This window comes from Colobus angolensis, unplaced genomic scaffold (genome assembly GCF_000951035.1).
Source record: "Colobus angolensis palliatus isolate OR3802 unplaced genomic scaffold, Cang.pa_1.0 Scaffold70, whole genome shotgun sequence".
Lineage (NCBI taxonomy): Eukaryota > Metazoa > Chordata > Mammalia > Primates > Cercopithecidae > Colobus > Colobus angolensis.
Window position 1 is genome coordinate 7,322,656 of NW_012120710.1, and position 24,841 is coordinate 7,347,496.

The 24,841-nt window shown below is 40.8% G+C and overlaps 1 protein-coding gene across 3 annotated transcripts in view; it reads right to left on the reverse strand.

Annotated features, from left to right (window-relative positions):
* Window positions 1-24,841, reverse strand: part of SDAD1 (SDA1 domain containing 1) — a 39,049-nt gene extending 14,208 nt beyond the window's left edge. The window contains exons 1-12 of one of the 3 annotated variants that reach the window (XM_011927204.1): window positions 24,619-24,841; window positions 14,902-15,006; window positions 14,338-14,436; window positions 10,921-11,031; window positions 8,193-8,264; window positions 8,013-8,113; window positions 6,650-6,707; window positions 5,941-6,015; window positions 4,256-4,357; window positions 3,213-3,282; window positions 2,199-2,302; window positions 222-279 (exon numbers count right to left, since the gene is read on the reverse strand). In XM_011927204.1, the coding sequence (XP_011782594.1) occupies window positions 222-279; window positions 2,199-2,302; window positions 3,213-3,282; window positions 4,256-4,357; window positions 5,941-6,015; window positions 6,650-6,707; window positions 8,013-8,113; window positions 8,193-8,264; window positions 10,921-11,031; window positions 14,338-14,436; window positions 14,902-15,006; window positions 24,619-24,708 (1,045 nt within the window). In that variant the 5' untranslated portion in view covers window positions 24,709-24,841. Of the gene's footprint in view, window positions 1-221; window positions 280-2,198; window positions 2,303-3,212; window positions 3,283-4,255; window positions 4,358-5,940; window positions 6,016-6,649; window positions 6,708-8,012; window positions 8,114-8,192; window positions 8,265-10,920; window positions 11,032-14,337; window positions 14,512-14,901; window positions 15,007-24,618 lie in introns of all 3 variants that reach the window. The other 2 variants (XM_011927206.1, XM_011927205.1) reach the window with 2 other exon arrangements.

Consider the following 24,841-nt stretch of genomic DNA (forward strand, 5'->3'; position numbering starts at 1 on the left):
CCACTGTGCCCGGCAGTTGTTGTATTAAAAAACAATGGTTTCTTCAAGTTGAGGATAACGACAAATCCATGGCAAACTCTAGAAAGAAAACAAGGGCTTCTCTCCACTTCTCTAATGTAGAGCACACTGCACTCCTGTCTTTAGTGATTCCAGAACAAAAGACTTTGCACGTTTATTCTATTACCAAGGCCACCAAAGAAACATGGCAAGTGGAGGCTTACCTCTTTGGTGGGGCTGCAGAAACCTTTGCAAAAAGGGATAGAAATTGAAGAGGAAGAGCTGTGGAGAGAAAACCGACTTTAATACTGATGCAACTGACACTATGGAGTTCCATTTCTTCTCAATGCAAATATATCACCAAGCTCAACTAATTGGTGAACACTTTCGTTTTTTTTCTCAGTAAGCAATCATGCCCTAGGATGATTCAACATGCTGTATTAACCAAGACTAGGAACTCTCTCAAATGAGGCTATGCTGCTATACTCATTATGTAAAGGAGAAAGCAAGTATATGCAGAGTGAACTAGGGGAAGGAGAGGTAAACAAAATATAACATTCTTCTACTTTTAAAACTGGTGTGGTTGCAGAAACTAACTTTTTGGTGTTCTAAGGAGAGGGGGTTATAGGAAGGAACAGCATTGATATCAAGGCTCCAAAACAACAGACAAAATCGGAATTCAAATCTGAATAGCACCAAGTATAATTTAATCAGCAAAGCTCACTTCTGGTTATATTCTTGTACACTGGTCCAACCACACGGAAGGAGTCACTCTGTGCACCATAATTCAGAGGGAAAACATTAACACTCTGAAGTCCATCTAAACAAAGGTGACCAAGGTTATTAAAGAAATAGTAATGTTTTACTTCAAGACGAGAAACTGGAAATAAACTGGTCTTTTTCAAGGTTCATCAGTTAGGTGGGAATAAACTAATTTTTTCTATTTTAGCCACAGAGCAAAAGTAGGATGGGCCACTGAGAAGTTATAGGGAAGACTTTGGTTGAACATAATGATGGATGTTCAATTGTAGTCAGTTGTGAAACTCCAGTATCATTTCCCTCAAACTATGCTTAAATCACAAATCACTTTTGCTTTCCTATAGAGCTCAAATTCAGTCTGAATGAAATTGCTGCACAAATGTAACAAGAATTGATCCTACACTGGAACTACAGTCATGGAGAAAAAGCAATGTAGTCGTAAAATGTTAATAGGTTTTTCTCAGAGAAAGGACGCAACTACTTTCACACATGTACTTTCATTTTCAACTTGATATTGATATATGTCTATATCGTTCGAAGTGTTTTTCTTTTTTTTTTTTTTTAAATTGATGTTCAGAGCAGCACCAGTCACAAGATCAAAATGATAAGGAAAAATCTTAATGTCATTTCTTCATGACTTAAATTTCTGGGTATCTCTTTTTCTACAATGGCATCTAGTCTAACAGTATATGTAAAGTTCCCATATATATACCACTGAGGAGCTCTTGCAACTAACATTTGCAAACACGACAATTTCGTACTAGAGGGATCTGGAAGTCAGGAAAGCCAAGAAGGGTTAAACAAACAGATGCAGTAAGTCAATTAAAATATGTGTATTATATTGGCTCAAGAAAATGTGTATGTGCAACAAAGTGAACAAAAAGAAAGTAAAAAAGCAGAACAGGCCAGGCGCAGTGGCTCACGCCTGTAATCCCAGCACTTTGGGAGGCCGAGGTGGGCAGATCACAAGGTCAGGAGTTCAAGACCAGCCTGGCCAATATGGTGAAACCCTCTCTCTACTAAAAATACAAAAAAACCAGCCGGGCGTGGTGGCGTGCACCTGTAGTCCCAGCTACTTGGGAGGCTGAGGCAAGAGACTCACTTGAACCCAGGAGGTGGAGGTTGCAGTGAGCCGAGATTGTGCCACTGCACTCCAGCCTGGGCAATAGAGGGAGAGTCTGTCTCAAAAAAAAAAAAAAAAAAAGCAGAGAATAAAGTAGTCTGTCCATAAATGGAATATATGTACAAATTAACATCCATATTACTGCAAATAAAATGAAGTGATTAGTTATTTTCAGAGATGTTATTCTTATTCTGTAAATTTTATGTGTTTAAATGTATGGGGGATAAAATTAAGCCACTGCTCTACCTTATGGCTTTTCTTTTACCATGGTAAATTCTACTTCAAATATTCACCAAGAGAAACATAACGTAATTCAAACCTCATGAATTCCCACCAATCTGGAGATGAGGTTCATGAGCATCATCTTCACTTCAAACCTTTCCTTACAGCACTCAAGCTGCTTTAGTAGTTTTTCTGCAAAATCTGGCAAGGAGAGGATGAAAGAAGTACATTGTGAGTTCATGGTCTATATGACATTTATGTAACAGGCATATGAAAAGGCAGTAGTTAGATCAGTGAACAGTTTGACAAACAGGTGAATATATCAATATATATAAGGGTGCCCAAAGTTAAATCTTAACAATTCCCAAGTTTTTTAGTATCAACATCTAGAGTGACTGTTTGACAGGTGCTCGCTTCACTTAACAGTTCTCCAGAGGCTTGCTTCTTAAAGGGGTAGTCCACAGACCAGCAACTGCTGGTCCACCTGGGAGGCTTGCTGGAAATGCAGAAGCTCAGGCCCCACCTCCCCAGGTGATCCGTATCTACATGTAAGTTTGAGAAACACTGATCTACAGCAGGGGTCAGCAAATCTTGCCATATGTTAGAGTACTGAGAGCCCCAATGCCCAGCTACACCTCATACCAACTAAATTAGATTTTCTGGGGATAATAGGACCCAAGCATCAGCACAGTTTTTATAAATTTGCCAGGTGAGACCAATGTGTGGCCTAGTTTGAGAACTAATGTTCGCGAACAAGGTTTCCCATATTTTTGGTTTCCACATATTATTATTATTATTTTTTTTTTTAAAAAAGGACCAACAAAAGACTGCCAGTTTATTTGGTCAAGTACAATGCCCTATTACAACTGTGTTGTTAAAAGCATGAGTCTCAGAAAGACCTGTTTTTACATATTTTTCTTGTTCTGTGATAGACTGGGAATCACTGCTTTAGAAGACAATTTTGTAGGTTACAACCAACTAGTAGCAACTAAGCATTTATTGACTATCTGTTAAATTCCAGGGATCTTATATTCCCTGAAAACCCCAAAGGCAGGAAATAAAATAGGCAAAGGTAAGACCAACAAGGAACTTGGAAGTCATAATTACATACCTTGGGGATCATGAATCAAGTGAATGGCTGAAAAGTTAAACACCTCTGGTTTTTTCTTTTTTTTTTGTTTCTGAAAGGGAGAAGAAATACATTTTCAGTCTGAGTTACAGTGATGATCCCTTAAAACTTAATGTGCTAATAAGGCTGTTACAAGTCCATTAGACCCTTTAAAAAGAAAAAAAACTTTGTTCTAAAAACCTTTTCAACTAGAAGAATTGAAGTTGGTTTTTGCCTTTTAAGATTAAATGTGGAGAATGTGTTCCAACCATTAGCACCTATGAGACTTACGGGAATTAGGAAACGCAAACATTAATAATATAGTTTGGCTCTGTGTCCCCACCTAAATTTCATCTTGAACTGTAATCTCTGCGTATCGAGGGAGGGACCTGGAGGGAGGGACCTGGTGGGAGGTTATTGGATCATAGGGGCAGTTTCCCCCATGCTATTTTTGTGATAGTGAGTTTCCACAAGATCTGATGGTTTAAAAGTGTTCGGCAGATCCCCTGTAGTGCTCTCTCTCTCTCCTGCCACCATGTAAGACATGCCTTGCTTCCCCTTTGCCTTTCACCATGATTGTAAGTTTCCTGAGGCCTCCCCCACCATGCAGAACTGAGTCAATTAAACCTCTTTCCTTGATAAATTACCCAGCCGCAGGTTGTTCTTTATAGCAGTGTGAAAACGAACTAATACAATTGATAAAACACATAAGGGCAAAATTAATGACTTTCAAAATAATGATTACAAAAATATTGAATGTACTGCATTTATGTACTCTTCTGACAAACCGTGCCTAGAAAAGATACCATAATACAAGCCACCTTGATCAGAACAAGTAAAAAGTGAATTTAATTAAACTAATTTATCCAAGTCACTGATTTTGCTAGAGCTGAATACATTTATTCATCTAAAATATTAGTGCTGAAAAATTCATCACACATTTCTAAGTCTTCTGAAAATGGTACTCTGATTTTAAATTCTTAAAAGCTCTGGCTAAAAACAACATATTCTTCACTCCTATCTCATTTTCCAGATACAAGTCCCACCTTGAGCACTTTCATTGCCTTTTCCAACTTCTTCTTGTTTTTGGAACTTTTCTTCCCTGTAGCATATTGTACTAGCAGGTCTCTTGCTGTTGGTCCATCATCCTAAAGAAGAAATTACTTTGTAAAACTGTGAACAAGGAAAATCTGCATAGAATGAAAGAGTAAACCTTTCAGTCCCTTCTTGGTTCTTATACCCGTTGCACACAGCTATTAAAAATGAATACTACTTTTAGGCTAGATGTGGTGGCTCACGCCTGTAATCCCAGCGCTTTGGGAGGCCAAGGTGGGTGGATCACTTAAGGCCAGGAGTTTGAGACCAGCCTGGCCAACACAGCAAAACTGTGTCTCTACTAAAAATACAAATACTTAGCTGGGCTTGATGGCGCACACGTGTAATCCCAACTACTCAGGAGACTGAGGGAGGAACATCACTTGAGCCCGGAAGGGGGAAGTTACAGTGAGCTGAGATCATGCCACTGCACTCCAGCCTGTCTCATTAAAAAAAAAAAAAAGAAAAAAAAACCAAAACAAAACAAAACAAAAAATTCAGTGGAAAAAATATGCCTATGTGTGCACAAACAGGTACATACAAAGATTTTCACTGCAGCACTAATTTTTTTTTTTTTTTTTTTGAGATGAAGTCTCATTCTGGCACCCAGGTTGGAGTGCAATGGCGTGCTCTCAGTTCACTGCAACCTCCACCTTCCAGGTTAAAGCGATTCTACTGCCTCACCCTCCCAAGTAGCTGGGATTACAGGTGCACACCACCGCGTCTGGCAAATTTTTGTATTTTTAGTAGAGATGGGTTTCGCCATGTTGGCCAGGATGGTCTTGTACTCCTGACCTCAAGTGATCCGCCTGCCTCAACCTCCCAAATTGCTGGGATTACAGGTGTGAGCCACTGTACCCAGCCCTCATTTTTCCTTTAAAAACTGTTGTCGGGCAACCCACTTGGGTCCCCTTCCACGCTGTGGAAGCTTTGTTCTTTCGTTCTTCACAATAAACCTTGCTACCACTCACTGTTTAGGTCCGTGCCATCTTTAAGAGCTGTAATACTCACTGTGAAGGTCCATGGCTCCAAAACAAAAAACGAAACAAAACAAAACAAAAAAAAACTGTTGTCTTCCTTTACAAATATGTACATAGTTTACTACGGCGTATGTATTCCCACTGCCCTATTCTGAAATAAGCATCATTTGCTTTTACAGAGTTTCTCTCTTTTTGTTATTTAGGTTGCCATTTACAATAAAAATGTATACACTGTTTAAAACATGTTATCACATATTCCAGTACTTTGGTTACCAAAATACTAAAATGGGGAAGAATAATTTTATTTTTATTTTTTTAGAAATTATTTTAATATTTCATGCCATCATGAATCTTGATTTTTTTTTCCTCAAAAATATGTTGGTGACAATTTTCATCCTAAATTTACATAGTGAGATATGGGTATAACTTTAGAACTAAGATCAAGGTCGAATAAATCTGTTTTATTAATTATTTAACCAATCTTACTGAATACAAGTGACAAATTCCAAGTACAGTAAAATAGCATGGCAGAATTCAATAGAAGGGCAAAGGTGTCATCTAAGTTCCTTTCTAACTTCAGCAGTCATAGACTTTACAGTGTGCACTCAGAGCAATAATGAAAGGTAAGATTCAGAAGCAACTATGATTAAACTAACCTCAGATTCAGAGTCACTGTCCTGTTTTTCTTCTTCATCTTTCCCAAGGAAGAATGTCAAAGCGGCAACTAATATCTAAAGACCAATGAGAAAAAAGTCAGCTACTTGATTCAGCTTAAAACAAAGAATAAATTCTTTTGACCATGCTTTATACACGTGCATGAACTAAGATCTGAAGAACAAATTCAAAGAGTGGTGGGATTTTTTGCTCATTTTTTCTTAATTACAATTGTTTTTATGTTATTTCTCTAATAAATACTTAATTTTAAAAACTAGATAAAAACTGCTAGGCTATATATAGTCATCCTTCAAGACTGTCAAGAATTTCTACATCCCCTATAAGAAAAGTGACATTATAGCCCTTCTAACAGACAAAAGTCAAACATTGACCTTAAATTTCTTTTTAGCAGTGCCTAAGCCCAATAGAAGTCAAGAATCACAAGGGAAAACATTAAAAAAACCACTGAGGCTATCATTTATTACATAGTAATTTAAAAACTCATAATTCTATTGATTCTTTTAAAGTTCAGATGACCCAGGAAAGCAGTATAGGAACCAAGAAAGCATCACTTAACATAGCACGTCTGCACATCACTGCATGCCTGGTATGCAGGCATGCAGTTTATGCTGAGTGATGCTTTCTTCTAACTGCGTGCAGAAAGCAGACCACCCACAGACAGAGCTTACACACAGCCCTACGGGCGCTCACCTTGGTGACCTTAGAGAAACATGCAGTTGTGATAACATTGACAGTTTTGGCATCATTCCTGGGGGAAGACAATGAATGCTTTGAAGTAAATTTTCATTCTACTGTATTTCATAGCACAGACAATGGCACAAAATGAATAATATAACAAATGTCTGTGACATACCAGAATTCCCAATTGTCATATTTCAGAAAGATATGGGTTGCTAAATTAGTCAACCACAAGTAAAACATTTCATTAGATTTTAGCCCAGATTTATGACAAAATTTGCAGCCATTAACATGGAGTATTTAAAGAATTTTTAATGATGTAGGAAGCTAGGCAAGTGAAGAAAAAAAAAAAAAAAAACTGAGAAGGTCTGGGACAGTAGCTTGTGCCTGTAATCCTGGCACTTTCGAGGGCCAAGGCAGGCGGATCACTGGAGGCCAAGAAGAGTTCAGGTCCAACCTGATCAACATACTGAAATCCCATGTCTACTAAAAATACAAAAAAATTAGCTGGGCATGGTGGTGCGTGCCTATAATTCCAGCTACTTGGGAGGCTGAGGCACGAGAACTGCTTCAACCCAGGAGGCAGAGGTTGCAGTGAGCCAAGATCACACCACTGCACTCCAGCATGGTGACAGAGCAAGAGTTTCTCAAAAATAAATAAATAAATAAATAAATAAAATAATTTAATTAAAAAATAAAAAATAAATAAATAAAAACTATAATATAGAAAAATTTCAACCATATTTAAAAATTCACATTAAACAAAAGACTGGGTGGAAATACCATAAATACTAACAGTAATTGATTAAAATCACTTTTTAAATGTCTCCAAATTTTCTGCTGTAATGAATATTACTTTTATAGTAAAACAATAAGTCAATAAGGAAAGCAAAAGAAATGAGTTGGGGACACTGTATCAACAAACTGAAGTATATGAGGCATGATATTTTATATAAATAGGATGAACTGACTTGAAAATCTTCAGAGTAGCAGAAGAGAGAGCACAGATTTTGGAGTCAGTTAGATCTGGGTTTGAATTTCAGCTCTGCCTCTTAATAGCTAAACTTTTACTAACTGTAAGAACTTCCATGTCATTACCTATAAAATGGGGATAATTCCAGATAAGCTACATCTTCTGTTCTCAAGCTGTTCTAAGTGAGGTCCTATCAAAGTGCCCAACCTCAGTAGATGCTCAAGAAATGATAACCAATGTTATTAGTCATTTGAATTGCCTCTATTTTTACTTTCAACTTCAATCTATGACAGAGGTATATTAAAGAGCTCAAACTCAAGAAAAGTATTTGTATATGTGCTCTGTATTAATTATAAATGAAAAAAGAGTCTACTTCTCTTAAGACAAATATATATACACTACCAAATGTTCCTTCTGTAGAGTTCAATCATTACATCTAAAGACATCTTGGCTGCGGTTGCATTGCTATCTCTTAACATGGTGTACATGAAATTTTGCAATACCTGAAGAAAAGGAGGAGAAAGAAGACTTAATACACTGATGGTACAATGCTGCAAAAATGGAAAACAGAAGAGTACTTACTACATTCACTTTATTGTTCTTGTGTTTTGCGTTTATATTCTTGATATCAGTCACAATATGTGTGTATAAAGTCTGAGGAAAAGAAACAAAAACATATACATTAAATCTAACCAACATTTTTAACCTTGCTATATTTGGAGAACAGTATGAAAATACAGGATGACTTCATTTTACCTATTTTTCATTCTATCACAGAAGAAACCCAAACCAAGCAAACAAACAAAAAAGCAACTACAAAGCAAAGCAAAGTTGTCCTCAAGAGGTTAAACATGGAGTTTCATGTAATACAGCACAATTCTCCTAGGTATATATCCAAGAAAATGAAGACACCAGTGTTCATACCAACGTTCATAGCAGCCTTATTCATAGTGGCCAAAAAGTGGAAATAACCTAAGTTTCCATTAACTAATGAATGGATAAACAAAATGTGTTATATCTACACAATGGAATATTATTTGGCAACGAAAAGGAATAAAGTACTGATATGCGCTACAATATGAATGAATCTTGAAAACATTATGCTAAGTGAGAGAATGTAGTCACTACCACATATTGTATGACTCCACTTATATAAAATTTCCAAAACACACAAATCTATAGTGACCCAAAGTAAACTGGTGATTACCTAGAGGTAAAAGCGATGAGGAACGGGATTAACTGTTACTTGGAATAGAGTTTCTTTTGGGGGTGACAAATGTTCAAAAATTGATTGTGGTGATGGTTGTACCACTCTGTCAATACACTATAAAACACTGAATTGTATACTTTAAGTGGATGAATTTTACGTAAATTATATCTCAATAAAAATGTTACTAAAAAAAATTCTCCAATTTACCAAGCACCTAACTGCATGTAGGAAAATACTGCGAATGCACATATCACTGGTGCCCACACCATGCTCCCATGGACCACTTTTATTCCACAAATTAGACTGTGGGTGGCAAGCCACCCAGGTGCCGAGGTAAGAGACTGAGGGCACGAGCTGTTCCAGTATAATGAGGAAAATATATATAATAAGAACAGTTGTACTAGACATAGCTTATAGATATGATTACTTATGAATAATATTAATGATTAGTTTGTAGCACTACTCTTTATTCCAGTATTATAATAATCTTTGCTCTACAATTATAACCTAGGAAAAACCAGGCCATACAGAGATAGGAGCTGAAGGGACACGGTGAAAAGTGACCAGAAGACAAGAGTGTGAGCCTTCTGTTATGCCTGAACAGGGTTACTAGAGGGCTCCTTGGTCTAGCAGTAGCGCCAGCGTCTGGGAAGATGCCTGTTACCTACCTAGCGGACCTTGGTCTAGCAGTAGCGTCAGTGCCTAGAAAAGGCACCCATTACTTAGCAGACTGGGAAAGGGAGTCTCCCTTTCCCTGGGAGAGTTAGAGACGACTGGTCCGCCACCTCTTGTAGAGGGCCTGACATCAGTCAGGCCCGCCTGCAGTCATCCGGAGGCCTAACTGTCCCCCTGTGATGCTGTGCTTCAGCATCAGGCTCCTGGTCCACTTTCATGTTCCACTCTGTACACCTGGCTCCGCCTTTTAGATAGCAGTAGCAGAATTAGTGAAAGTACTAAAAGTCTTTGAAATGCAGAAGTAATGGCGTAAGCTGTCTCCTCTCTCCGCGTCGGCTGCCAAATAGGGAAGGGCCCCCGGTCCAGTGGAAATATGACTCATGTGACCTTACCTATCATCGGAGATGGCTCACACTCCTTACCCTGCCCCCTTGCTTTGTATCCAATACATATCAGCGCAGCCTGGCATCCAGGGCCATTACCGGTCTCTATGTCTTAGTGGTAGTGGTCCCCTGGGCTCAGCTGTCTTTTCTTCTATCTCTTTGTCTTGTGTCTTCATTTCTACGATCTCTTGTCTCCACACATGAGGAGAAAAACCCACAGACCCTGAAGGCCTGGCCCCTACATTAGACCAAGAAGTACAACTGCTAAAATCAAACAGTGGTAGTCTCTTAATACTTTGAAAAAAATTTTAAATTAATTAATGTAAACTTAAGTTTTTCTTTCCTTTTTTTCTTTAAATACAGAAAGGGTCTTTCTATGTTGCCCAGGCTGGTCTCAAACTCCTGGCCTCAAGTGTTCCTCCCACCTCAGCCTCCCAAAATGCTGGTATTACAGATGTGAGCCAGTGTTCAGCCAACTTTTTCCATCTTAAATTTCTTTCATAAATCTTCAGCTTCTAGTGTTATATAAGCAAATGCAAATTCATGGGAAAATGTTAATAACAACAAAAAAGTTTTTTGTCGGGGAGTGGGGCAGTTATAGCTGTGAGTACCAATGTCCTGATTTGGCCAGCCAGTATGGTGCAGTAGTAAAAGGCTTGGGTTCTGGAACCAGAGCCTGGGCTTATATCCAATCCCACCACTAAGAAGCAGTGTGAGAGTGGGCAAGTTACTCTATCTCTCTTTAACCTCAGCCTTTTCATCTGCAAAGTAAGAATAATAATAATGAGGATCCCTCTCTCATAGGACTTTGTGAGTAAATGAGTAAATACACAAAAGCTCTGAGAATGGTGCCTGGTACAAAGTATGCACTCAATAAATACTGGCTATTAACACCATACTGCATGCACACATGGTTGCTTTTTTTTCTGTTAAAGTAATTCTTAATTGTATCCAACAATGTAAAGCATCGATAATTCAAGGGACAACAAAATTTTATGTTGCCTCAAGGAAGATGCATGGAAATATTTTTTTTGCTCTTTACCTTTCGCAGAAGCTTATCATGGCAACGCAGAAGTTCAAAGAAGAGTTCTAGCAGGCTTGATGGATTGATGAGATTCTTATTTCTCAGCAAGATCAAAGCTTTGCAAAATGTCTCGGGAAGGAAAAAAAACATACCATAAGACAATGGTAAAGTTAACAAGGTGAGAAAATAGAGTATATATGTCCCAACACCTTAATGTCTTTTACTAACTAGACACTATTGTAGGATTCAGAACAGTCAGTCTCTGCCTTCATGGAGCTTACACTGGGGATAGAGCAGAATGGAGGACAGACAAGTCAAGTAAGCACATAAAAAGTGGGATCTAAGAAAATAAGTGTCATGCAGGAAGTAAACAGGTTTACGTAACTGATAAATAGTGACTGAGGGAGGGCCACAGGGAGGTCAAGTAAGATCTCTTTGTCGTGTCACCATATGGTAAAACCCTGAATCCATAGACAGGTGGGATAACAACATAATACACTAAATTGGAATAATCAATGCAAGTTTGTGACCTCACGAGGCATTCTTTTGACGTACCATCAGCACTAAGAATGGCCCAACAGCAGTTGTTGCACTTCTCCCCCACGCCTTTTTTTTTTGAGACGGGTCTCGCTATATCGCCTAGGCTAGTCTTGAACTCTTGAGCTCAAGCGATCCTGCTTCAGCCTCCTGATCAGCCAGGACTATAGGTACTCAGCTATTATTATTATTATTTTTCTATTGTTAAGAGATAGAGTCTCATTATGTTGCCTAGGCTGGTTTCAAACTCCTGGAAACTCCTCAAATGATGATCCTACTTCAGCCCCCTAAGTAGCTGGGATTACAGGCATGAGCTGAAGTGCCCAGCAGCAGTGGCACTCTTGCTTAACACCAATTCTTACATGTAGCCCTATCACCCAAATTTTGGCCTCGAATGTTCTCCTTCATTAGACAAAATACAATCCTTGAAGAACAGTTGATTCCAAGCCTTGGGGCAGGAAAAACGGTAAGAATGAATTTGGAACTATTTCTGCCAGAATTCAAGGATGCTTTCAAAAACAGGGGCAAGGCTGGGCATGGTGGCCCACACCCATAATCTCAGCACTTTGGGAGGCTGAGGTGGGAGAATCACTTGAGGTCAGGAGTTCAAGACCAACCTGGGCAATGTAGTAAGACCTTGTCTCTACAAAGAGCGTGTGGTGGCACACACCTTGTGGTCCTAGATACTTGGGATGCTGAGGTGGGAGGACTGCTTGAGCCCAGAAGCTTGAGGCTGCAGTGGGCTAAGATTGTACCAGCCGGGCAGCTGAGTGAGAGACCCTGTCTAAAAAATAAAATAAAATAAAAATAAAAAAATGAAATAAATTTTAAAAATCAGGGAAATCGCTAAAAGGACTAAGAAGTTCCCCCCGGCCAGGTGGTGACAATGTGAACATAAAGTAATTAAAATAATAATGCTCAAAAAAGTTTTAAAGTCCATAAAAGGTAGTTATAATGTCAAAGGAATACATACAACTTGATTTTTGTTGATTTAAGTAGGTAAGAATTATTACATATGGTTATTTCATTTCTTCCAAAAAAAACCCCACAATGTTTCTATCTGTGTAAACAGGACAGAGTGAACAAAAACTTGGGAATGATTCAAAAAGTACTGGAAAAATAGCAAATACACCAGGTAGAAAGAAAGCACAGTGGTTGACAAGAATTGGTGGTTATCCCAATAACCAATTAAAAAAGAGCTTCTTCCAGTGTGTTCAACGCTTCCTTTAAAGAGCAATGCTAACTATACAGACTCAATCCTTTATCTCCAGGCAAAGGAAATATCCATTATTTTTTAAAAACCTACTAATCATCATAAAGCACTATAAAGAAGTACACATGCACATTTTTTTCCATTTTTAAAAAAATTTAGAGGCGCAGTCTTGTTATGTTGCCTAGGCTGCAGTGTAGTGGCTATTCACAGGCACGCTCATATCACACCTCAGGCTCAAACTCCCGACCTCAAGCAATCCTCCTGCCTCAGCCTCCTGAGAAGCTGGGACTACAGGTACACCTGGCACATTTATTAATTTAATAATCCCCACAGACCAGTTTGGTGGGGTACCGCCAGGAAAATAAAACTTAAATCCTAATTACATGGAAAGCCATTAAGTCTCTATACCCAAAATATCAAACCTCTATGACCTACAAGGACTTCAAGAGTAATGCGACATCGGTAAAAGCTTTTAGACTAGGGGTTCAAGTTTGGAGTCCCTTGGGCTCTGCTGCCAGGTCCCATGTACCACCTGAGTGTCAATCAGTTGACAATCCAGAACCTGCAACCTTGGCTTGTATGAGATGGTATTCTTTTTCTTTTTGGCCTAATCAAATTGCTAAAACCCTATAGTAGTACACAAATGATAGAAATAGAAAAAAACCTGAGAAAATCTAATGGAAAACAAAGATTAATCTAAAGACTTGGCATTTCTACAAGTTTTGCTACAGGATATTAGCAAGGAATTTTCTGATCATATTTGTGTACTTATCTGCTGTAAAGAGGTTTGAAAAGCAGACATATTAAATTTGGAAGTGCCTTAGGTTGGGTTCCCTAAAATCAGAGACTGATTTATTACAAGTGATTTGTTGGGGGTATGATCTCAGAAAGGAAGTGAAGGAAGGAGGATAGCGCAGAGACAAGCAAAGCAAAGAAAGGATGTGTCCTTGACTGGAGACTAGCTTTAGTCCCATCACAGGAAAGCACTGGAGCACAACCTGCAATGGAGTCAGAGCCACCCTGAGGTAATAGGCTGGGCTTTTGTACCACATGATAATGGGCTGTGGGCTACTGGGGTAGGAGGACACCTCCCAGGCACTAGGACTCCGATTTAGCTGAGGACAATGTTCCAGATAAAGGGCGGCTGAGGGCCACCAGTAGCTGACATTCACAACAAGCAGGGCAAACAGGTACACGGGCCTGGTAAAGGGAATGTCAGCCAGGACTCAACCTCAACCACTGAAGGAACAATGATGAAATGCTCAAACTGACTGTCTAATGGATAAGTTTACTAATTTAAGCATTATAAAAATGACAAATTGTAATTAGGATTCTTCATGCATATGAGATTTGAATGACTAGAAGAAATCATCTACTCAAAAGGTTAAAGAGCATCCTGTAGGGTTAGTGTGCTGGAAGAATAGAAAGATCACAGTGTAGCTGAAAACAATAGGAGATCAGAAACGCAGGCAAGAAGCAGATGATGCAGGCACCTTTGAGCCAGGTTATTAAGTTTCTATTCTACTCTAACTATACATGAGAAACCATAGAAGGATTTTTAGGAAAGGATATAATAATTTACATTTTCCAAAGAAAATTAGCAGAGAGGCTGTTCTCATTTAAATATATATGAACGCAGCACACATGAACACAGCACAATTTATTCATCCAACTACTGGCCCTACCATTCGAAGATCTGGATCCAATACGGTATGATTGCAGGAGAGAAGATCTTTCACCTCTTGAGGAAAATTACTTAGATACTCTGGGTAGCAGTGACTAATCTGTAACAAAGCAAAGGCTCTTCTGAAGTTTCTCTCTTTCTCTCCTATAATTCAGATGCACACATTTAGGATGTTCTGCAAAAGGAGAGTAAACGGCTATGTTTCATAGAAGTAGATGGTTTCAAACAACCTTCTTTTCCTTCTACGTGTTAATTTCTCCAACACTTATTATAGTTTCTCTAGTCTTAGTAATATTTATGACATGATTTAGTACCTGCTTTTATGATGAATTTGAAGAAAAAAAAAAACAGTCTTAAAAGTTTTGTCCTGGTTAGTTCTGCAAAAAGATTTAGTGACATTCTCTAACTCATGATAGGGAGAAAATAAAATTTGGAAAAAGGGAAAGTTAGAAACATATTTTAATTAAGCTCCCATTCCAGAGTGGAATAAGGTTGAGTATTAGTGAAAAAATATTTGGCAAACTGTGTGTAACACCAGTCTTTATTTAAGAAATTGTATTCTTACCTGTGCCATAAACATCACCAGCTCTGCTAGTTCTTTGCTGGGTTTATTTGGTTGCAATTTGAAAATCTCCACATTGGATTTGTAGTGATTATACTGCTGTAGAAACTATAGAAAAATAAAATTTAAGTTTGTCACATTCTATTACATGACTTTTTCAGTGCAGAAATTCTTTTTTTTTTGAGACGGAGTCTCACTCTGTCACCCAGGCTGGAGTGCTGTGGCCCGATCTCAGCTCACTGCAAGCTCCGCCTCCCGGGTTCACGCCATTCTCCTGCCTCAGCCTCCCGGGTAGCTGGGACTACAGGCGCCGCCACGTCGCCCGGCTAGTTTTTTGTAGTTTTTAGTAGAGACGGGGTTTCATGGTGTTAGCCAGGATGGTCTCGATCTCCTGACCTCGTGATCCACCCGTCTTGGCCTCCCAAAGTGCTGGGATTACAGGCTTGAGCCACCGCGCCCGGCCAACAGTGCAGAAATTCTTAGGAGAAACTGTTGACAATCACATGGAGAAAAACATATTACAAAAGTATATAAAAACACTCCTTTTGCCTTACCTGCATTCTTCAAAGTGCACTTTTTAAAGACCTGAGCACATCACAGATAATCTAAAGACCCTTTCCTTAGAATTATCATTACAAGTTTAGGCAGTATGGTGTAAGAACAGAGAAGCATAAATCCCAAAATTCAGACTGTAGCCCTGTTCTGCCAGTTACTATCTAAATGATCCCTACTGCTGGGTGTAGTGGCTCACACCTGTAATCTCAGCACTCTGGGGGGCCAAAGTGGGTGGATCACTTGAGCCCAGGAGTTCGAGACCAAACTGGGTAACACAGGGAGACCCTGTCTCTACAAAAAATACAAAAATTAGCAGGGTGTGGTGGTGTGCATCTGTAATCCCAGCTACTCAACAGGCTGAAATGGGATAATCACTTGAGCCCAGGGAGGTCGAGACTGCAGTGAGCTATGATCATGCCACTGCACTCCAGCCTAGGCAACAGAGAGACATTCTGTCTCACAAAATAAAAATAAAAATAAATGACCCCTACTACCACGTCCATGTATGCAGAGCACTCAAATCAGCAGAAAAAATAACAGGTCAGAAATATAAATTATATCTCAAGTACATGAAGCTCTCCAGTCAAAATCCCCCCCACCCCTTTTTTTAAATTATACTTTTAAGTTCTGGGATACATGTGCAGAACATGCAGGTTTGTTACGTAGGTATATATGTGCCATGGTGGTTTGCTGCACCCATCAACCTGCCATCTACATTAGGTATTTCTCCTAATGCTATCCCTCCCTAATGCTAACACAAACATTGGGGCCCGACCCTGACAGGCCCCAATGTGTGATGTTCCCCTCCCTGTGCCCATGCGTCCTCACTGTTCAACTCCCACTTATGAGTGAGAACATGCGGTGTTTGGTTTTCTGTCCTTGTGACAGTTTGCTGAGAATGATGGTTTCCAACTTCATCTATGTCCCTGCAAAGGACATGAACTCATCCTTTTTTATGGCTGCATAGTATTCCATGGTGTATATGTGCCACATTTTCTTTATCTAGTCTATCACTGATGGGCATTTGGGTTGGTTCCAAGTCTTTGTTATTGTGAATAGTGCCACAATAAACATACAAGTGCATGTGTCTTTATAGTAGAATGATTTATAATCCTTTGGGTATATACCCAGTAATGGGATTGCTGGGTCAAATGGTATTTCTGGTTCCAGATCCTTGAGGAATCACCACACTGTCTTCCACAATGGTTAAACTAATTTACACTCCCACCAACAGTGTAAAAGCATTCCTATTTCTCCACATTTTCTTCAGCATCTGCTGTTTCCTGATGTTTTAATGATTGTCATTCTAACTGGCATGAGATGGTATCTCATCGTGGTTTTGATTTGCATTTCTCTAACGACCAGTGCGGATGAGCTTTTTTTCATGTGTTTGTTGGTCGCATAAATGTCTTCTTTTGAGAAGGGTCTGTTCAGATCCTTCGCCCACTTTTTGATGGGGTTGTTTGTTTTTTTCTTGTAAATTTGTTTAAGTTCCTTGTAGATTCTGGATATTAGCCCTTTGTCAGATGGACAGATTGCAAAAATTTTCTCCCATTCTATAGGTTGCTTATTCACTCTGATGATAGTTTATTTTGCTTGCAGAAGCTCTTTAGCTTAATTAGATCCCATCATTGCTTTTGGTGTTTTAGTGATGAAGTCTTGCCCGTGCCTATGTCCTGAATGGTAGTAGCCTAGGTTTTCTTCTAGGGTTTTTATGGTTTTAGGTCTTACATTTAAGTCTTTAATCCATCTTGATTTAATTTTTGTATAAGGTGTAAGGACGGGGTTCAGTTTCAGCTTTCTGCAAATGGCTAGCCAGTTTTCCCAACACGTTTTATTAAATAGGGAATCCTTTCCCCATTGCTTGTTTTTGTCAGGTTTGTCAAAGATCAGATGGTTGTAGATGTGTGGCGTTATTTCTGAAGCCTCTGTTCTGTTCTATTGATCTATATATCTGTTTTGGTACTTAAAAAAAAAAAAAAAAAAAAACTAGGTCTCTGTCACCCAAGCTGGAGTGTAGTGGCACAATCATAGCTCACTGCCACCTCAAACTTCTGGGCTCAAGAGGTCCTCCTGCCTCAGCCTCCTAAGTAGCTGGGACCACAGACGTTCACCACCACGCCCAGCTGATTTTTCATTTTTATTTTTTGTAGAGATGGGGTCTCTTTATGTTGCCTAGGCTGGACTCAAACTCCTGGCCTCAAGTGATCCTCTCACCTCAGCCTCCCAAAGTGCTGGGATTACAGGTGTGAGGCATAGCACCTGGCTCCCCTTTTCTTTTAAGTATCAAGTAAAACTTTATGCTAGAGTTCTAGACAGGATGTGTTAACAGCCAATAGCAGTAGACACATGGAAATAATAATAGCTTCCACTTATTCAGCACTTGTTATGTGCTAAGCTTCTTATGTACATCAACTCATTTACTTATGTTTAGTCGTACCAGCCACCTGATAATCAAATGTTGGAATTCACCAGGCCTCAGTTCCACAGTTTCATGCCTTACAGCTAACTACTCTCCACCCATACATAGTCCATGTCTTTAAATTATGTGACACACACACAATAACTCTTTCTCATCATCCCTACCTGGTCCAGTGAACTCCCAATTCACATATCCAGTCACCCGTCTGACATCTCTGTTTAGGTAGACACCTAAACAGACATCGTAAACTTAGCATGGTCAAAAAACAACTTGATTTCCCCAACAAAACTGCCAGGCCTCTAGCTTCTTCTAAGAACAGAAGTCAAGTCCCTACATGCTTCAGACAGAACCACTTCTCTCTTGACCCCATACCTCCACTGAATAGGAGTGAGGAGAGGGCTGCAGAACTCCTCATGCTCCTGACAAAATCCTCACCCCATTTCTTCCCCCACCCCACCCATGGCCCAGCTAACACTATTTACCTGCCTTGAGATGATCGGGACTAATCTCATTACACCCTTTATGTGCATCAGTCACCACAAGAGTCCAGTATTCCCTGGCCATCCCTCATTCCCCTCACTCTAATCCTCATACCACTAGAATCCTGAAACTCTTGGGGTGGGGCCAAGGCATCTAAATCTCTTTTAAACAGCCCAGTCATTCGAATGCTCTATGGGAACAGTGGTTTTCTCCTGACACACTGCTACACCGTTTCTTTCTCCCAGCATGGATGAGTCAGTAGGCATCCTCCCTGTTCATCAATGCAACTTCCAGAGCACTCATATCCCTCCAGATTAACATCCTTTCTCCTCCTTAGCCGTCCTCACCCCCAGCTTTGAATCTTATGCCACAAGACCCACTATTCCTCTCTGTAGTCATCTAAAGACTAAGGTTATCCTCACATTCCTTGAACATTTCAGCTCTTTGCTCACTGTCTTCTCACCCTCTATCACAATTCCTGTTATAATACTTGGTGATTTCGTATCCACAAGGAGGATCTTTCCAATACCCTGGCCCCTCATTACCCTGACTTCTCCTCCTCTAATCATCTTGAACTTACTGTATCTTAACACTCACTTCCATGGTCATGCCCTAATTGTTGTCATTACCAATAACTATATTACAACTCCATAATCTCAATCAGAGGTATATTCCTCTCCAACCACATCTCCTATTTTCCAAACTCCAACGATCCTTCAATCTCATCAGAATCCACAGTCCACAGAGCCTACTACCTTTCCACTGCACCTAACTAACCCCCGCCCCAACTTCCCTTCTCATCCAGCTTCAATTCCATGATCAATCATTAAAATCACCTTCATGAATATACTTCAACTCACTTGCCCATTTCTCTTGTCATTATACCCATTTGGTAAAATGCCCACCCTGTGCTTTCCTTCTCTACAGCTACGCTCCCAGAGCTGAACATCATTGGAGAAAATCGGCTAACTGGTGTCATTTTATTTTTTTCATTTTCATTTTTTTTTTTTTAGAGCCAAGGTCTTGCTCTGTTGCCCAGGTTTCTGTGCAGCGGTGCTATCATTGCTCAACGCAACATCAAAGTCCTGGGTTTAATCAATCCAACTGCCCTAGCCTCCCAATTAGCTGGGACTATAGGCATAAATTCATAACTACAAACCTCAAATAAGCCCTGCATGTACTCCAGCAATCTGATTACATTTCTCCAGTCCCTTCACTTTCCCACTTTTCTGGACAACCATTTCGTACTTTGCATTCTGTCCTCAAACCTCACTTCTTCCCTGTCCTCATTCTCAGCAGATGATCTTATCTCCAATTTCACTAGGAGTATAGGCAATCTGAGAATAATTTCCATTCAACCACCTATCTTCTCCTGTGCCCATATACTTTACCTTCTCTCCTATTACAAAAGCTATCAGGCCACCACCTAAGGCTAGCTCCTCCAGTTATGCATCAGATTCTAAACCCTGTAATGTCACTCAATCAAGGTCTTTGCTTCACTAGTCCCCACCTCCCATTTCCTGCTTCAATAGGTAATGCCCCGTCAGTATATAGATATGCTGTTCTTTCTGCCATCTTAAAAACAAACAAACAAACAAACAAAACAAAACAAAACGAAAAAAACCTTTCTTGGTTGGACATGGTGGCTCAGGCCTGTAATCCCAGCACTTTCGGAGGCTGAGGCAGAAAGACTGCATGGTTTCAGCTTGGAGACCAGCCTGGGCAACATAGCAAGATCTCATCTCTACAAAAAAATCAGCTGGGAATGGTGGTTGCACACTTGTGGTCCCAGCTACCCAGGAGGCTGAGGTGGGAGGATTGCTTGACCCCAGGAGGTTGAAGCTGCAGTGAGCCATGATCACACCACTGAACTCTGGCCTGGGCAACAGAGCAAGACTCTGTCCTGGAAAAAAAAAAAAAAAATCCTTTCTTGATTCCATTTTACTCTGTACCTTCTACTCCATTTCTCTCTTCAGAAAAAGTCCTTTAAAGAGTTGTCCATATATCCATATATGTTGCCTAATTGCCCTCCTTTTTTTTTTTTAGACGGAGTCTCGCTCTGTCCCCCAGGCTGGAGTGCGGTGGCGCGATCTCGGCTCACTGCAAGCTCCGCCTCCCGGGTTCACGGGTTCACGCCATTCTCCTGCCTCAGCCTCCTGAGTAGCTGGGACTACAGGCGCCCACCACCACGCCCGGCTAGCTTTTGTATTTTTAGTAGAGACGGGGTTTCACCGTGGTCTCGATCTCCTGACCTTGTGATCCGCCCGCCTCGGCCTCCCAAAGTGCTGGGATTACAGGCATGAGCCACCGCGCCCAGCCTAATTGCCCTCCTTTTTAAAAAAATCCTTTAAATTGAGATATAATTCATATACCACAAAATTTACCCTTTGGAAGTGTACAATTCAGTTCTTCAGTATATTCGCCAAGTTGTACAATTGTAAGTTTTTCATCACCACCAAAAGAAATCCATTAGCAGTTATTTCCTATACCCCTTACCCTCAACTCTGGCAACCACTAATCTACTTTCCGTCTATATAGATGCACCTATTCTGGACATATTCTATTCATATACATAGAATCATACTCCAATTGCTTTTAAACTTTCTGTAATCAGATTTTTGCATCCATTCCTCTTCCCAAACTGCTCATATCAGGGTAGCCAATGACATCCATGTCACTAATTTTTTGTTTTGTTTTTTCGAGATGGAGTTTCACTCTTGTTGCCTAGGCTAGGGTGCAGTGGCATGATCTTGGCTCACTGCAACCTCTGCCTCCCAGGTTCAAGCAATTCTCCTGCCTCAGCCTCTGGAGTAGCTGGGATCACAGGTGCCTGCCACCATACCCAGCTAATTTTTATATTTTAAGTAGAGATGAGGTTTCTCCATGTTGGTCAGGCTGGTCTTGAACTCCTGACCTCAGGTGATCCACCCACCTCGGACTCCCAAAGTGCTAAGACTACAGGTATGAGCCACGGTGCCTGGTCCCATGTTGCTAAATTTAATGGTGGTCAACTTTCGGTATTCATCTTATTTGACTCATCAGCATCTGACAAGCTTGGGCTCTCCCTCCCTTGGGAACATCCATACTCGGCTTCCAGAACACCTCCTGGTTTTCCTCCTAACTTCACTGGCTGCTTTCTCAGTCCCTTTTTCCAGTTACTTAGAAACTCACTGGCCTCTAAATGTTGGGAATCCCCAGGGCTTTCTCTACCTACACAATCCAGGATCTAATCACCCTTCTTACTACCTCCTGTTACCACCATCCTGGCACCACTCAACCCAGCATCATCTCTTGCTGTGGATAATTCCAACAGCTTCTTATGCGGTGGCTCTGCTTCTCTCTTTGCCCTCCTACATACAGTCTATCCTCAAGTCAGAGTGATCTTGTTCTCATACAAGGTAGTTCATGTATTCTTCTGCTCAAAACCCTGTAAAGGCTTCCATCTCACTGGGAGGTAGAATCCCAAGTTCACCCACTTTCCTCATTCCCCATTTGGAGCCACACTGGCCTTTATGTTCCTGAAACCTACCAGGCATACCTGCCCCAGGGTCTTTATATCTTCTGTTCCTTCTGCCTAGATCACTCTTCCTAAACATATGCACAGCTCTCCCTCATGTCCTTCAGGTGTTCACTCAAAGATTACCATCTCAAGACCTTCCCTAACTATCCAATTTAAAACTGCAATAAACATCTCACCCCCAACATACATAAGTACTTTCCTATTGTCTTTTTTTCCACAGCACTTTTCATTATTTAACATACTATACTATTTGTCATTGTTTATCACCCCCTATTGGAATGTCATTTAATGAGCACAGAATTTTTATGGGTACAGCTCAATATTATGTAGTCCCAGGGCCCAGCATTGTGCCTTGCATATAGCAGGTAATCAACAGCATTTGTCAAATGAATGAACTTCAGTAAATGGCACTATCATCTACCTAGACACAAATAAAAGACCTGGGTGATCCTTCATTCCTTCTTTTTTGCTTTTCCCCCACATCCACTCCACCAGAAGGCTCTATTAGCACTACCTCCATGTAGAACAGTACCAATCTTTGTCCATAATTCCAGTGACACCACAATCCCTTGCCTGGTTATTCTGAGATCCATTAGATTAGTTACCCTGCTTCCAGTGTTGCTCCTCTACAAGCCATTCCACATGTAACTTCCAGAGTATACTCTTTAAAAAATATAAGTCAGATCATGTCACTCTCCTGTTTAAAACTCTCCAATCACTCCCCAAGGCACTCAGAGTGAAATCTAAACTCATCAACAGGGCCTAGGAGGCTCTGGATAATCTGATCCCTGCCTGTATTTCCTACACGATCTTCCACTGCTCTCTTCTATGCTGACTACACTTTAGCTACACTGGTTTCTTCTCTGCTTTTTTTTCCACCAGTAGCTTCTGCACTTTCTATTCCCTGTACCTAGAATGCTCTTGACCTGCCTGGCTCAATATCATCACTGCAGAGCCACCTTCCCTGTTTATAGGGTCTAAACCAGCAGCCTCCAGTTCTAACCTATTCCCATCCAGTTTTACTTTCTTCATAGTCTCTACCATAGTAAGTCTACCCTCACTTGAATATAAGTCCAAGAGAAGAATGCTTTCTTACCTGTCTTATTCATTACTGTACCCCAATGCCTACCTAGAATAACAATACACAGCAAGTATTATATATGTGATTTTGGATATATACTTAAGTGAATTAAAGAGGTAGTTATTATCCCCTTCTTACATATTAAAATACCCACGTAGGCTCAGCGATTAACCCGCTTCGGTTACACAACTTGTTAACAACAGAGTCAGGAGTAGGAGTCATCTAACGGAATTATATGGACTCTCAACTTACCACTTTCTTTGCGAATGGCTATACAACGCTTTAAGCATCTCAAAGTCTTGCCTATGTTACTTAACTTCTTGTACTTGTTTCCTACTCTTTATTTCCACTATCTTGATCCTTGGAGAGGCTCTCTCTACTGGTGACCTAAGCCACTGAGATTGCCATGTGTTAAAAAGCACTCATAAGGCCGGGCACGGTGGCTCAAGCCTGTAATCCCAGCACTTTGGGAGGCCGAGACGGGTGGAACACGAGGTCAGGAGATCGAGACCATCCTGGCTAAAACAGTGAAATCCCGTCTCTACTAAAAAACACACACAAAAAAAACACTAGCCGGGCGAAGTGGTGGGCGCCTGTAGTCCCAGCTACTCGGGAGGCTGAGGCAGGAGAATGGTGTAAACCTGGGAGGCGGAGCTTGCAGTGAGCTGAGATTCGGCCACTGCACTCCAGCCTGGGCGACAGAGGGAGACTCCGTCTCAAAAATAAATAAATAAATAAATAAATAAAAAGCACTCATAAAATATCTCTATGTGAAAATTTGGGGGAGGAGGGAAGTGAGAAGGGCAATGAAAAAATGAGTAATTGTGTTAGCCATTCAACAAATCACAACCTGGTAGAAGCACAAACATGTAATTGCAGCAAATACCTAGCAGAGATACCTGTTTAATGCCTGTCTGATAAATGGGTGTCCGAAGGAAGCACCTGCCAGATTAATATATCAAAACCACTTTCATTTTGTCGGTATTGGGTTCAAACACCCCTAATGTTCACAACTTATATAAGGTTAGTATACAACGCCCATCACAATGAGGGCCTAATTTTTCAATCTAATCTTTTCCCGAAGCAAATTCTGACATTCGAGTCATGCCAGTTTCCGGTAAGTTTGAATCCTGGCTTAACTACATATACTAAGCTCCCGAGTCTGTCCCTTGTGCTTGAGAAACCCCCACTCTTTCCGGGCACAGTCCAGGGTACACAGACGGCTCTCAGAAACGGACGTCAATCGAAAGCATTCTAACACACGATTCATCAAGGGTTACGGACTAATTCAAGTTTGGGATTTCCGAAAAGAGGCTGAGAAACCCGAGTGGAAGTTGGTGGTTGGGTGTGGCCCATCTCTCTCTCTCCACCTCCGTGCGGTCGGAGAAAAATATCTTAAAACAAAATGAGGTTTTAAAGGTGTTTCAGCGGCAGCAGGGTCTACAGGGCAGGTACAAAATCCAAAGGGCAACAGATTTTCAAGAGGTGGGGAACGAACCGTAAGGCATGTCTCTTCCCCAACCCTTTCTCTCCTCTGGAGGGACCCCTGAAGCTAACAGAATAGGCGGCGAGCCTGGATCCAGCCTCACTCTATGCTTTCCCCCACTGGCGTCTCAACCATCCACCATCCGGCCTCTAGCGTTTGCTGCGCCGCACTCCCACCTCCTCGATGTAGGCCGGCGGGTCTCGCTTGATCAGATTCTGTAACTGCGGCAGGTTGCTGGGCAGCTTGTTGTTGTTTCTGCTGGACATTTTGGCTGCAGACTAGCGTCGCGGCGAGCACTTTTAATAAAACTCAGACGGCCGGCAGCCAGCAATCCCCGCCAGCTACAGCTTGGACTCGTGTTTCCGGGTACGACCGGAAACAGCACATGGGACACTAGGC